The sequence below is a fragment of the Lepisosteus platostomus genome, chromosome 5 (genome assembly GCF_059453375.1).
Source record: "Lepisosteus platostomus isolate fLepPlt1 chromosome 5, fLepPlt1.hap1, whole genome shotgun sequence".
Lineage (NCBI taxonomy): Eukaryota > Metazoa > Chordata > Actinopteri > Semionotiformes > Lepisosteidae > Lepisosteus > Lepisosteus platostomus.
In genome coordinates, this window is record NC_142615.1 from 59,375,068 (window position 1) to 59,388,005 (window position 12,938).

At 41.6% G+C, this 12,938-nt stretch overlaps 2 protein-coding genes and 2 non-coding genes across 4 annotated transcripts in view; 1 reads left to right on the top strand and 3 right to left on the bottom strand.

The window, feature by feature from the left end:
• The window catches only part of LOC148670361 (scavenger receptor cysteine-rich type 1 protein M130-like), a 204,528-nt gene that overhangs the window by 62,620 nt on the left and 128,970 nt on the right, over positions 1-12,938 (top strand). The window lies entirely within an intron of this gene.
• Positions 1-12,938, bottom strand: part of LOC148670367 (zona pellucida sperm-binding protein 3-like) — a 34,311-nt gene that overhangs the window by 452 nt on the left and 20,921 nt on the right. The window contains exons 2-4 of the mRNA XM_088632965.1: positions 1,031-1,115; positions 260-372; positions 65-182 (exon numbers count right to left, since the gene is read on the bottom strand). Of these exons, the coding sequence (XP_088489091.1) occupies positions 65-182; positions 260-372; positions 1,031-1,115 (316 nt within the window). The remainder of the gene's footprint in view (positions 1-64; positions 183-259; positions 373-1,030; positions 1,116-12,938) is intronic.
• On the bottom strand, positions 6,634-6,705 carry trnaw-cca (transfer RNA tryptophan (anticodon CCA)). The gene has a single exon. It is a non-coding gene; the product is annotated as a tRNA-Trp (tRNA).
• On the bottom strand, positions 8,134-8,207 carry trnan-guu (transfer RNA asparagine (anticodon GUU)). Its single transcript has one exon. It is a non-coding gene; the product is annotated as a tRNA-Asn (tRNA).

A 12,938-nucleotide genomic window follows, 5' to 3' on the forward strand; every position in this document is an offset into this window, starting at 1 on the left:
CACATCTAGATCATGGATGGAAAAGCAGACCATGGATCAGTAGAGCAAGAAGGCTGAGCAGCACCTTCCTGGACAGCTTCTTCTGGAAGAGGAAGGCATCAATTGTGAAGCGGAGCACATCCTTCTGCTTGGAGGGGACAAACCTGGACAGGCAGCCATCTGCCTTGCTGTCCACCATGCACCTGGGGACAAGGACAAGGATGAACCCCTGCAGGCTCTCGGGGCTCCTGCCCACCTCTCCTCCCAGAAGGGGCCGTACCCCAAGTTGTCGATCACAGGGAAACGGGGCTGGGAGTGCTGGTCCGGTTTCTCCGTTACGTAACACGAGTGGATGTACAGCCTCTGCTCCACTGTGGCAAAGTAGGCAGTGGCCTGAAGTACATGGGCTGACCCAGGAAGTACTTATCCTTAGGAGAGAGCCAGACCCAGTGGGCTGGAGAGAGAGGCAGCATTACACCTGCACACAGCACCCCCTGCAGGCAGGAGGAGCCACTCGCTCAAGGAGCTTACAGTTGGTGGTGAGCAGCACAAAGCTGTGCTTGTTCTTCAGGTCCTTGAAGAAGGTCCTTCTCCTGGCCCACGTGGTGACATAGCCAACCTTGTAGGAGTAGTGGAACCTGCAGGACAGAGGGGATGAGGGGCTTCTGGACACTTTCCCAGCAGCAGCAGAGCCCTGCCTACCTGTTGTAGGAGCACTTAACCGCCACAGAGAAGGGAATGAAGCGATGCACAGGTGCACTGGAGGAGGGCAGGGCATAGCGGAGAGTGTTGGAGTACACCAGGCGGCCCTGGACAACCTGCAGGGTCACAGAGGAAGGGATATTCCCAGGAAAGGCAACCCCGACACTAGCCCTACAGCTCACATCGATACACTGCCTGTAGATGAAGACCCGCTTACCAATCGCTCGGTTCCGCACTCGTGAAGCCCGTAGATGAAGTAGAAGTAACTGCGTGTGGTTCGGCTGACGCTGCAGTTGCCCAAAGTCACCTCCGATGGCCGACAGCTGAAGCTGAACAGGAGCCGACTGACCCTCACGTACATCCTGCTGGAGGAGCACCACAACAGCCACTCCTCGGGTGCCCCCGATGGCCGGGCGAGCCGGCTGCTGCCCTCGCTGGGGATGAAACAGGACGCTCTTGATGTAGGCGGGTAAAGGGCGGCTGCCGGCTTCCGGCTTCATCTTCTCCTTGTCGAAGTAGGGCGAGTACGCGTCTCTGGACACAGGAAGGCAGCGAAAGTCGGGAGCCAAGGACTGCGAGTCGTTTTCGCTTGCAGACAGGTCTTCGGAGGGCGCTTCTGCCAGGCTCAAGTCCTCCAACTGGGCTGCGTCTTCAGGAGCCGGGAGGTCGGCCTGGAGCGCTAATTCCCGAGAGTCCCAGCCAGCCGGCCCGGCGGAGATCAGTGCGGGGAGCCCGGCCCCTGCGCACAGGCACAGCACAAAGAGAAACGAGCGCATTGCCAAATTGACATTCCGCTAAACTGCTACAGAAGTAAGACAAGTAAACTACCAAACTGTTAAAGCAAGAAAGCATAAAGTGTGAACGCGGTGACTAGGTTTTTATACTAGCAGGACTATGCTACCACACACATGGTCACACTACCGCTCAATCAACACAATCAATTACATACAGAGACCCGGATTGTTCTCAGCGTCTAATTAGAACCTGCTTCCAGTCTGAGGCGGGACTCCGTGAAGCCGCCTGAACACTTTCCCGTGTGTATCTGAGCTCAGCGGAGGAGTTCCACGCAATTTCGACAGAATTAAATCACCCACACGTGTAAAATTTGCTCAGATTAATTTATTGTTCAATTAGTTTCTAATTTCCGAGGACAGTGTGTTAAACTCGCTGTCAGACAGAGTACGGAACATGCGACACGTCCGTCCACACTTTCTTTTATCGAGGGGGCTGTTCTATCAACACATACCGCAATGAAAATAATTTTACTACTTTTCACGTGTAATGTCATATTAAAATGTGTAATACAAGCATTTCTTTGCTTCCCGGTAAAGAAATACTGATCAGCTTTTGATATGATCTGATAATAATTTGTCTGATTTTCCAGAGATTGCTTTTGCTTCGCAGCACTGAGAACCAATGGAAGCCCGTTTCCGCCAGGGAGTAAAAAAAACGCGCTATGGTATCTCAGAATTGCGACTTAAAAACTCAGAATTCTTACTTTATATCTCACATTTGCGGCTTCGAAATAGCCCATATTTCATTGTCTGTCCTTTTGTTATTGTAACGGATTCGGGTTCAAGGGCTTGTGCCTTTGCCGCTCCCACCCTAGATCATGTTTCACTGCATTGGCTCGAACCCAGGCCTTGCCAGCTGTCGGAATTCTGAGATACCATAGTGCGGAAACGGGCTTCCATACATTTCAATTAGTCTGATCAGTGTAGGACAAGTAAATGTAGAATTATTACTTTGTCTGTCTCTTGTTTGTATATAAATGAATGTCTCTGACAACTTAATGTTAGTTTTTAATTTAGTTTTAGTTTTACGATGTAGGTCATGCGTTGACATATGCACGAGCATACGAAATGTCTCACTCCTGATTCAGCTCATGCTCCATAGGAGAGAAGCGATTCCTCCTGCTTCTCATACAATCATTTTTATTCTTAATCATAATTTTCTTTAGTTATGATCAATATTGAACTTTTTCTAAATAAAACGACAATAATCAAACATGCAGGCAGACTTTTAAAAAGTATTAGGAGTTGACAGGGTGCACCTTAGGAATAGTCGTTAGAAAATGTGAGAAAAGGAAAGTTACGTAAGCTCTCACACACAGTATTAGAGATTGGCATCTGATTGTAAAAAAAAAACTACCCGTCTCCCCAGCATTTAACGGTGCTGTTGTTTTTATTTTAAATATTTATATATTGTTAGCATTTTAATGAATTGTTAAAAGATTGATATACAAATCGCTAAATACGAAACGTAAAAAATCCAACTGTAAGCAATTGACCATTCATATTCCTGAATTTTAAATCTCTATGTTTATCTGTGTCCAAGTGCCTGGTGCAGCTATTTTGAAAGCAGAGTCTATGATTTATTGCGGAAGTGCATTGTTGCCACCACGGAAGAAAATCCAGAATTCTCCTAATTAAGAAATACAAAATTATCTCCTAATTGCGAGATAGCAACGATATCATGTGTGTATATGAACAACCTGTTACATTTGCAATGGCAGTACCTACAGACTATCGAAAGGTTTGCTGGCACTGTGGGTTTAGTGTTCCTGACAATGTGCACGCTGAGAAATGCATACAGACTGACTTTCTTCTCGGAATGAAAAGGTTACCGTTTATACCTCATGTAAACACAGTTTTAACCATTATCACACTCATATATATGAATTAAGAACGAATGTGACCTGGAATCCATTGTACCGCTTCAAACTGAAAGTCAGATATTTAGTCTCAAAACTACATAACTCAAGATTTTTTTTTCCTTGATGGCAGCATTGGCTTCTGTAATTTAGATTCAACCACTGAAGAGGTTGGTTTTGTGTTTTTAGCTATTAAACATAACTGGTCATTTTAAGTCAGTTCTTGTTACTCTTTCCGCTCGAAAGAGCTGTATTAATACCGGCGCACCTGTCTCCACAGGAAAGTTATTGCTGTTCCCAAACCAATGTACTGCAGCTTGTGGCCACGTGTTCCTGCTGTCAGCCTGTGATACCATGTTCGTCCACCGCTAGAAATATTACTGCTCCAGTACAAGAGTAGAAGAGGAAACAAATGCAAACACCGTTTAGAAAAAAACACACACGTCTCAGGCCTTAACCATGACAAGGATGGGATTTGAACCTAGAAGAGCAGAGTACAATGGATTAGCAATCCAAAAAGTGACTCCTGTTTAATTTTCTTTTCGCTTGCTCAATTTGTAGTACGCTCCTCAATCCTTACAACCGATAAACAAAACGGCTTAATGTGCCACAGCATTCTGCTGCAGGTACGGGTTGCACCGTGTATTAGGCGAACCCGAATGGAATATTTCAAATATGTGAAGAATTTCATGAAACCTGAAAAAAGATGATCACTGCCAATGTCAACAGTTCAGATTCTGTAGGTAGCTTCAACAGAACAAAACGATCTGAAGCCGCAATAATTTCAGAGTGTATTGTGACACTCTAACCATGCTGTTGCTATTACTGCTACTTCTGCTGCAGTTGCTTTAAACTCTACTCAGCGGGCAAGTAAAGTTGTACAAGGAATAGACTACTTTGAGCCGTCCAAATTTCATTATGTGAATTTAAGATTTTTTTTATTAATAACAGCATGAGTAATACAATGCATGCTCAGAAACGTTACTTATAAGCTTATGAAGCAACAGTGTTTCGACAATTTGTGGTCTTCAAAAAGTAAACGCTGAAGTTTTTATACTTCCTTGTGAGCAGATCAACTTTGATTTAGAAAAGGAAAACTTACTCCCCTGTTGCTTTCATTGCAATATCTGAATCGAGACCCAAGCGCTAAGAAAGCTGAAAAATGCAGAAGTAATAAACCCGATTTTAATTTTGATACAGATTTTCTAATGCAGCCTTCATTACAAGACGAAAATATATGGATGACAATATTTAAAAGATGAAGATTTTACTTTTGAGAAATTGTCATTTTATGTATTTAGACGCTTTTCAACCGCTGTTTTTAGAACTTTGCTGTGCTTCCTGAATCATTTTCAGTGTTATAAACTGGGTGTGGAGATAGCGATCACTTTGTAGAGCAGTTGATAGGCTGGAGCTGTTCAGACTACTCTTGTTATTTCTCAAACGCTTCCATCATTTTTCTTTCATGATAGGACGCGAGTGTGTACATGTGTTTGGTTTTCGTTTCACTGATTCTCGTTGAAGATTTGGGAATTAACGAAGAAAGAATCAGTAACCAGGAAGGCAGAAGCTTTGGTTCTCAACGATCTTGAAGACGCCCATGTAGAGCAGCGTGTGATGATTTGTACTACAAAAGACCAAGTGCTCAGTGACGTCTGCGTTTACCGTTGAAACTTTTCATCTCAAGTGCAAAAGCAGTTGTGTTAAACATAGCTGAGTGGCGCAGCAGAAGCTTGCTGGGTCCATAACCCAAAGATTGATGGATCAAAGCCATCCTCTGCTATACATGTTTAATGCACGACTGATAAGCACACCATCAGTTTAATGATGTGCATTGAAACTGATTTCTTCTCTTGTGTGTGCAAACTTTACACTTACGGTGCTCTTTAATCTTTACAAATATGCAGATGCCCAAATGTTTCTTTGGTTGTTCTGACATCCTTTATAGATTCCTCAAATCCTTCAAATGAACATCCATATCAGCACAGTTATGTTTATATCTTTTAAAATTAAAGTACATACAACACAAATATCAATGTACATTTGTACTGTGCTCATTTAATAATGATTGTCAAGTTCTCCAACAACTCTGTTATAATTTTAAAATATTTTTGCTAAGGATACACAACGGGTGTATAAGGCATTCTAACTACAGCCAGCTGAAGATAAAATTCCACACGTGAAAATGGTTTCACGCACATTTCCTGCAAAGTTCAAGAGGGCTTTTAGCGGAGATTATGTTACATCGAAACAATCCGAAGCGCGTACCTGACCACCAGCCCTTTGTATAACAGCTGTACAAAGACATAAGGATTATCCCGTGCATAAGGAAATGTTGTGTTAAGGAGAAGTGAGTTAACATGATCCGTGACCTAATATACCAGAACAAATACTCACCCAGCAAGGTCTGCTTTACTACAAGAGAGAAGTAGAGTGAAAGACGTGATCATTTCACGCCGTTGTGGAACAAAACGCTTTTTTCTTGGAATTCTAAATCAATTAGAAATTCAGAGCGACACATAAAGGCTTTGTCTGCTTAAAAGTGATGATTTTTAAAAACTGATAAAAATGTAGAAAACACGTTTCTCACGTAGAAATTTAAGATGGGGGTGGGGTATTACTAGGAGCGGCGCTGAACTCACCATGGTGCAATTCATTTACGTGACGGGCTGGTGGTTTAATGGATAACGCGTCTAATTTCGGTTTATTAGATTGTCGATTCGACTTCTACCGGGGTTGTGTGATTTAAATCAGGCTCCTCAGAAATAGATGTCCGTTATGTAAATGAACCGCACCTGAAAGCAAACGTTGGGTCTGGGTTCCTTTCTTTCCTGCATGAAATAGCAAATCGTTACAAAAAAAAAAACACCAACTAATGTCCAATGGCGTTAGTCATTTAAGTAAACATGAATATACTGTAAGGTCTTGGTACATGGGAGTGGATTTCAACCACAATTAAAAAAGGGCAAATTATAATTACAGGCTTCAGACACTTTTTCAAACAAAAAAGACCAAACACTCCCTAACTTTCAGGTTTGCTTGAACCTGTAACAAAAAGGGGGTCTGAAGCTTCCATTCTCTGATGTCACTGTCTCTAAAGCCGGGCGTGATGTTTCGCGGATATGCAGTGTGCCTTTTCTCTTGTCGTGTTCATGATGATTCGCTGCATAAGCTCCTGATTGGGTGTTCTGTACTGCGCTGTTACTTCGTTCAGATTACCTATGTGGTGTACAGATAAAACCCGACTGCGTGGTGTAGTTTCCGGGGTCGGCACCAACTGCACCTGCAAACTCCTCAGCTGACCTCGACGTGATTTGAACACGCAACCTTCTGATCTGGAATCAGACGAGCTACCATTGCGCCACAAGGTCACTCGCCACAAGTTCTTTTAATTCCCCCAAAGAGAACAATCAGCGTCCCTGAAAAATATTTTTTTTCATTCTCTTCTGTGAGGAGCGCCGCTCTTCCAACGAGAGTCTCTTCTTCCCAGACCACAGATTATTCTTCCCGCCCGGCTCTCTCATGGAGAGCAGACACACCGTCTCCACTAATGTGTTTTCTACATCTATAGATCTGACCCCCTACAGCCCCGATATTCCTGGACAGGATATTTACCACCAGCCTCGTGAACTTCTCATCTTGACCTCTCCCAGGAGGAGCACAATTAACACAGAATCCTCTCTCCATTTAGCAAATAACACAAAACACTGTTTACCTGTCAAGACAGAAAACCGGGCTGCTCCAGGTGAGGCTTAAACTCACAACCTCGGCATGAGTCCACTGAATATGTCATTTTACATGGCCTGAACCAGGAAAGAGATTGGAAGTCAAGAAGTTATGGTTTTGTTTTAATACTTGCCTACTCTTAATTTTTCGGTCAAATCTTTTATTTGGGAGTACTTTCAATGGATGTTAATCTTTGTCCCGATGCACGATTCTGGGCCATGGTGTATCTTGAATAATGTTCTTATAGGCTTCAGTTTGGAAAAGTGCGGTCTTCAGAAGCTACCGAAACCGCTAATGGTTACATAACACTTAATACAAAAGCAACGTTCGGGTTTGAAAAAAAAATATTACTTGCTATGAATACAAACACTGTTACAGGAGGCGTGTTAGGGCTATTTTAGCTTAGATCATCAATTCATCTTACATTTCTTCTCCATCTATATCAACAGCGTCATCGCTACTGAGCGCTAAAGGCAGGTCCTGGCAATACAATCTTCTTTAGAAAACATTTTTAAAACTATTTCCACTATCATACATAAAGTAAAAGATACCGATTGCACGCAACTAATAAAATCTCTTTTCCAGGGACGTTGTAGCTAGATGCAAATTCCAATCGAAAATGTATCAGCTTTAAAATTTTCTTTTGGATCCACAGGACGATCAGCATGAGACTCAAAATATACCTGTGTTTGATTGTGCAGCATAGATTGTACAGCGTTTATGTTAAAATTAAGGTAAATATATAAAAATATCAACATCCAACTTCACAGTGCTAACGTACTGTAACAGTGCTTGTCAAATTCTCAAACAAATCTGCGTTGTATTTCTAAACTCTTTTAGCAGAGGACGCAACAGGAGTATAAATGATATCTCCCGCAAGCCATTCAAAGATACTTTTCCAAGGGTGAATATGGATTTCTGGGGAGTTGCGGTGTTGATCACTATTGGACTTCCCCGGTCTCAAGTGTTGTTGTTGGACACGGGCAAAAGACTCGCATTTTCTGCAAATATAAAGAGGGTTAAGGTTTCGGCTTTAGCGGAGACAGTGTTTACATTGACAATAATAAGAAGATCGTCCCTGGGTGGGTTTGAACCACCAACCTTTTAGTTAACAGCCAAACACGCTCGCCGATTGCACCACAGAGACTGATGAGAGAAGTTTTTCTCCATTCGCACTTTCCGGTCAAAAAATAAACATTGCTTGCATTTTCTTGCCAGTCGGCAATATTCCTACTGCTCTGATAGCCAAGAATTACATTTCATTTTTCACAAGCTGTATGAATTTCTTGAAAAACAAGTTGTTGCAGAAAGGAAATGCATTCATGCTTTAAACTAAATCAAGCCCTATGCGGTTGTCCAAGATGGTAGTTTCTGCACAAAAAGACAGGAAGAAAGGCACAGCTGGGATGTGGAGCCAGGATCTCCAGTTAACAAGACAGGTACTTAAACCGACTCAGCTACGGTGCCAGCAGAATTCTCCTCTTTTATAGCCGCTTGGACACACCGCTCTGAGCCATATGGGTTCACTAATCCCTGAGTCTGCCGGCTGAGCAAGCTGCCTCCTTTACACGGAACAGGCGCCCTGACCGTAAGAGAAATGAAGAGAAATGGCTTTTATCGGGCACTTTTCATGTACAATGCGCTTGACATCTCCCAAGGAGGACAGAGTTCATTAACGACACTTTTCCTTTCTTTCTTCTTTCTGTACACTTTGATGAAACAAACGAGAAATCATGTAAGGGAAAATGTCTTTTTTCATGGAGAAAACATGCACCGGGAAATGTTGTGTTTAGAAGAAGTCAGTTAACATGAAAAGTGACCTAATTTACCAGAGCAAATGCTCACCTAGCAAGATCTGCTTTACTACTAGAGAGAAGTAGAGTGAAAGACGTGATCATTTCATGCCGTTGTGGAACGAAACGCTTTTGTCTTGGAATTCTAAATCAATTAGAAATTCAGAGCGACACATAAAGGCTTTGTCTGCTTAAAAGTGATGATTTTTTAAAACTAAAAAAAAATGTAGAAAACACGTTTCTCACTTAGAAATTTAAGATTGGGGTGGGGTATTACTAGTAGCGGCACTGAACTCACCATGGTGCAATTAATTTACGTGACGGGCTAGTGGTTTAATGGATAACGCGTCTGATTTCGGTTTATAAGATTGTCGATTCGACTTCTACCGGGGTTGTGTGATTCAAATCAGGCTCCTCAGAAATAGATGTCCGTTATGTAAATGAACCCCACCTGAAAGCAAACGTTGGGTCTGGGTTCCTTTCTTTCCTGCATGAAATAAATCGTTACAAAAAAAAAACACCAACTAATGTCCAATAGTCCAATAGTTAGTCATTTAAGTAAACATGAATATACTGTAAGGTCTTGGTACATGGGAGTGGATTTCAACCACAATTAAAAAAGGGCAAATTATAATTACAGGCTTCAGACACTTTTTCATACAAAAGTGACCAAACACTCCCTAACTTTCAGGTTTGCTTGAACCTGTAACAGAAAAGCGGTCTGAAACTTCCATTCTCTGATGTCACTGTCTCTAAAGTCGGACGTGATGTTTCGCAGATGTGCAATATGCCTTTTCTCTTGCCGTGTTCAAGATGATTCGCTGCATAAGCTCCTGACTGGTAGTTCTGTACTGCGCTGTTATTTCGTTCAGATTACTTATGTGGTGTACAGCTAAAACACAACTGTATGGTATAATTTCCAGGTTCAGCACCAGCAGCACCTGCAAACACATCAGCTGACCTCAACCTGATTTGAACACGCAACCTTCCGATTTGGAGTCAGACGCGCTACCGTTGCACCACGAGGTCACTCACCATGTGTGCTTTTAATTCCCCCAAAGAGAATAACAGTAATGCGAGAATAACAGTAGTATTAAAACTACTACTACTACTGTTAATTCTCTAACAGTAACACTATAATTATATTTAATATTAACATGAATATGAACATTAAAACTAAAACTATCAGTAGCGCTATCATCATTAATGCTCACATGAACACTAGCATTAAAACAACCAGTTGTACTCTCATTAATATTAATATGAATACACTAGTATTAGTATTTGTTGCTACCCATGACGTCACATCGCTCTTTGTGACGAACGCGATACACCTAGACGCGCACAGTGACATGGCGCCTGTCCCCGTGGTTACCATACTTATGATTTATAAACACGGGAAAAAATACATGTAAACTGTTACTTACATACATTTATCAACTTGGAATATTTTTTTTTAGCTCTAGGATACAGTTACCTAAATAATAATAAGAATAATCATTGTTTAATTTCGGTTTGAACATTTTTTACACTAAACGCACTACGGTAATTGATCGATACAGTCTTTATTGACTGTTTTCTAGATATTTAAAACAGGATCAAAACCAGAAAAAGAATCAGTACTCACCAATCGGTGAAGCTAATTGTTTATTCTACGGTTTTTTAATTGAATTAATTGGTTTTCGATAGATAAGTGATCAATAAGTCTCCTCCGTGCGCACCCTGCACCTCCCGCGGTCTTGCTCTCTGATCCAGGCGCTCAGGCTGGTGTCTGTGATGTCACAGCGCTCTTTGTAACAGAGCAGAGCGCGTCTCTGCTGGAGGAGACTCCTGTCCGGAGCCTGGGGGGCTTTTCTTACAGATATAACATCCCCCCCAAAAAAGAACACACCGGGCTGTGAAGAGAAGCGAATCATAACAGTTGTAAAAGGAGAGCGACAAACCAAGGAATTAAATTCATTAAACAGGAAAAAAAATAGTTTACTTCGCAGATTAATGTGTTACAAGGCGTACCCGTGTGGAGCAGTAGAGAACGAGCACTAGTCCTTGTAATAAGTGCTTTTAAATGTTTTAAACGAATCATCAGAGTATAGAAGCCAGGAGGATCAGGAACCTGATCCTGGAGGTTAAAATGTGTATCCCGGTTTTATTTCCAGCCTGCTCTCAGTTCCATAGGTAGTCTGATTACCTGTTACAATAATTCATCTAATTGTAAATTTATAAGACTGTGAGACACCTGTGAGAGACATATGAGAGCTGGTGATTCCCTGGGCTGGTGTGGAATCACACACAGACAGGTCTTCTTCTGTGTGATCTGAGTCCCACTGCTGAGAGCTACAGACTGGTCAACTGGTCACTACTGTAGACACGACCATCGGCCCATTGGCTACTAATAATCAATATACAGTGTACTGACCAAAGTGTCACTACTTCTGTTTATTACATAAAAAGATAATTCCACACTCACGTGTGTTATAAAACATTTATAAAACATGTTTGGAGACTGACATACAGTAAAGAAAGTAATACTGAAGGGCTGGAGGTCCTGGAAAGGGTTAATAGAAGCTTCTTGCTTCTGACATGGAACAGAGTCCACAGCTGACAGATCAGTGAGTCTTGAGCCCAGTTCACAGAGAGGAGAACCAGGAACTCTTCTCTGTCTCTAAGTGGCTGTGAGGAAGGAGAAAATGGGGAGATGTGACCTGAGTCCAGGCTGTTCTGTCTGATATTATTCATGTAACAGCACTGATTGTCTGAATGTCCTCTGGTTCTGGATTGACGGATAAAAAGAAGTATGGAGCTTCTGTCCGATTGTCTCTGAGCTGTGAATCTGACTGAGAAGAGAATAATGATTTTTTATTCTGCCTCTGATAATTTTTCTCTTTGCCAAGTGGTGTTACATCCCCTTCAGAAACTCTGCACAGACTGTCAGAGTGAGAGAAAAGTAGAGAGATGGACATATAAGAGCACACGCGGCGAGAGATACATACGTCTTGATTTACTTTGAACCAAGTGTTCATTTCCTTTGTGGAACAAGTTGTTTCTGAACTTCAAGAAATTCATACAACTTCTGAAAGATAAAATATAAGTCTTGCTAATCAGGACAGAAGAAATACCGCAAGAAAATGTCAGTGATTTTTCTCCTTTTAACGAAAAGTGGAGAAAAACAACGGCAGTGCATCTCTGTCGGCTTGATTTAGCTTAATACAAGTATTCACTTCATTTTCTGTGGATTACAGACTGCGAAAGATGAAATAAAGTTATTGGTTATTCATGGTCAGTGCAGAAGAAATACTGCCGGCTGGCAGGAAAATGTCAGTATTTTATAATTCTTTAACTACAAACGTGTGAACGGCAAAAAGCAACGGGAGTGTGTCTCTGTGCAGCTGTTAAATGAAGGGCTGGTGGTTCAAACCCACTAAGGGATGAGCTTCAGACTGTTCCACTGTAACCATAATCTCTGCTAAAGCTTGATGGGATTTCTTCGCAAGCCCTCTTGAAATTTGCAGGAAATATCTATTTTACTCATGTGGAACTACAAGTAAACAATTAAGTACCTGTCAATGTCCAAGAAAACCATTTTCACGTGTGGAATTTTATCTTCAACTGGCTGTCAGGAGAATTCATTTATACACCCGTTGTATCCTTAGCAAAAATATTTTAAAATTAGAACACAGATTTGTTGGAGAACTTGACAATCCTTGACAATCATTATTAAATGAGCATTATACAAATGTGCGTTGATATTTTGTATATGTACCTTAATTGTAATAAAATTAAACATAATTGCTTTGATATGGATGTTCATTTGAAGGATTTGAGGAAACTATCAAGGATCTCTGAACAACCAAAGATATATTTGGGCATCTGCTATTGGTAAAGATTAAAGAGTACTGTAAGTGTTAAGCTTGCACACACACGAGAGAAAAATCAGTTTTAATGTACTTCATTAAACTGATGGTGTGCTTATCAATCGTGCATAAAATGTACGTAGCTAAGGATGGTTTCGATCAGTCGATCTCTATGTTACAGGCCCAGCACTCTGCTAACAGTTGTCTTAGTGTGATTCAACACAACTACTCTAT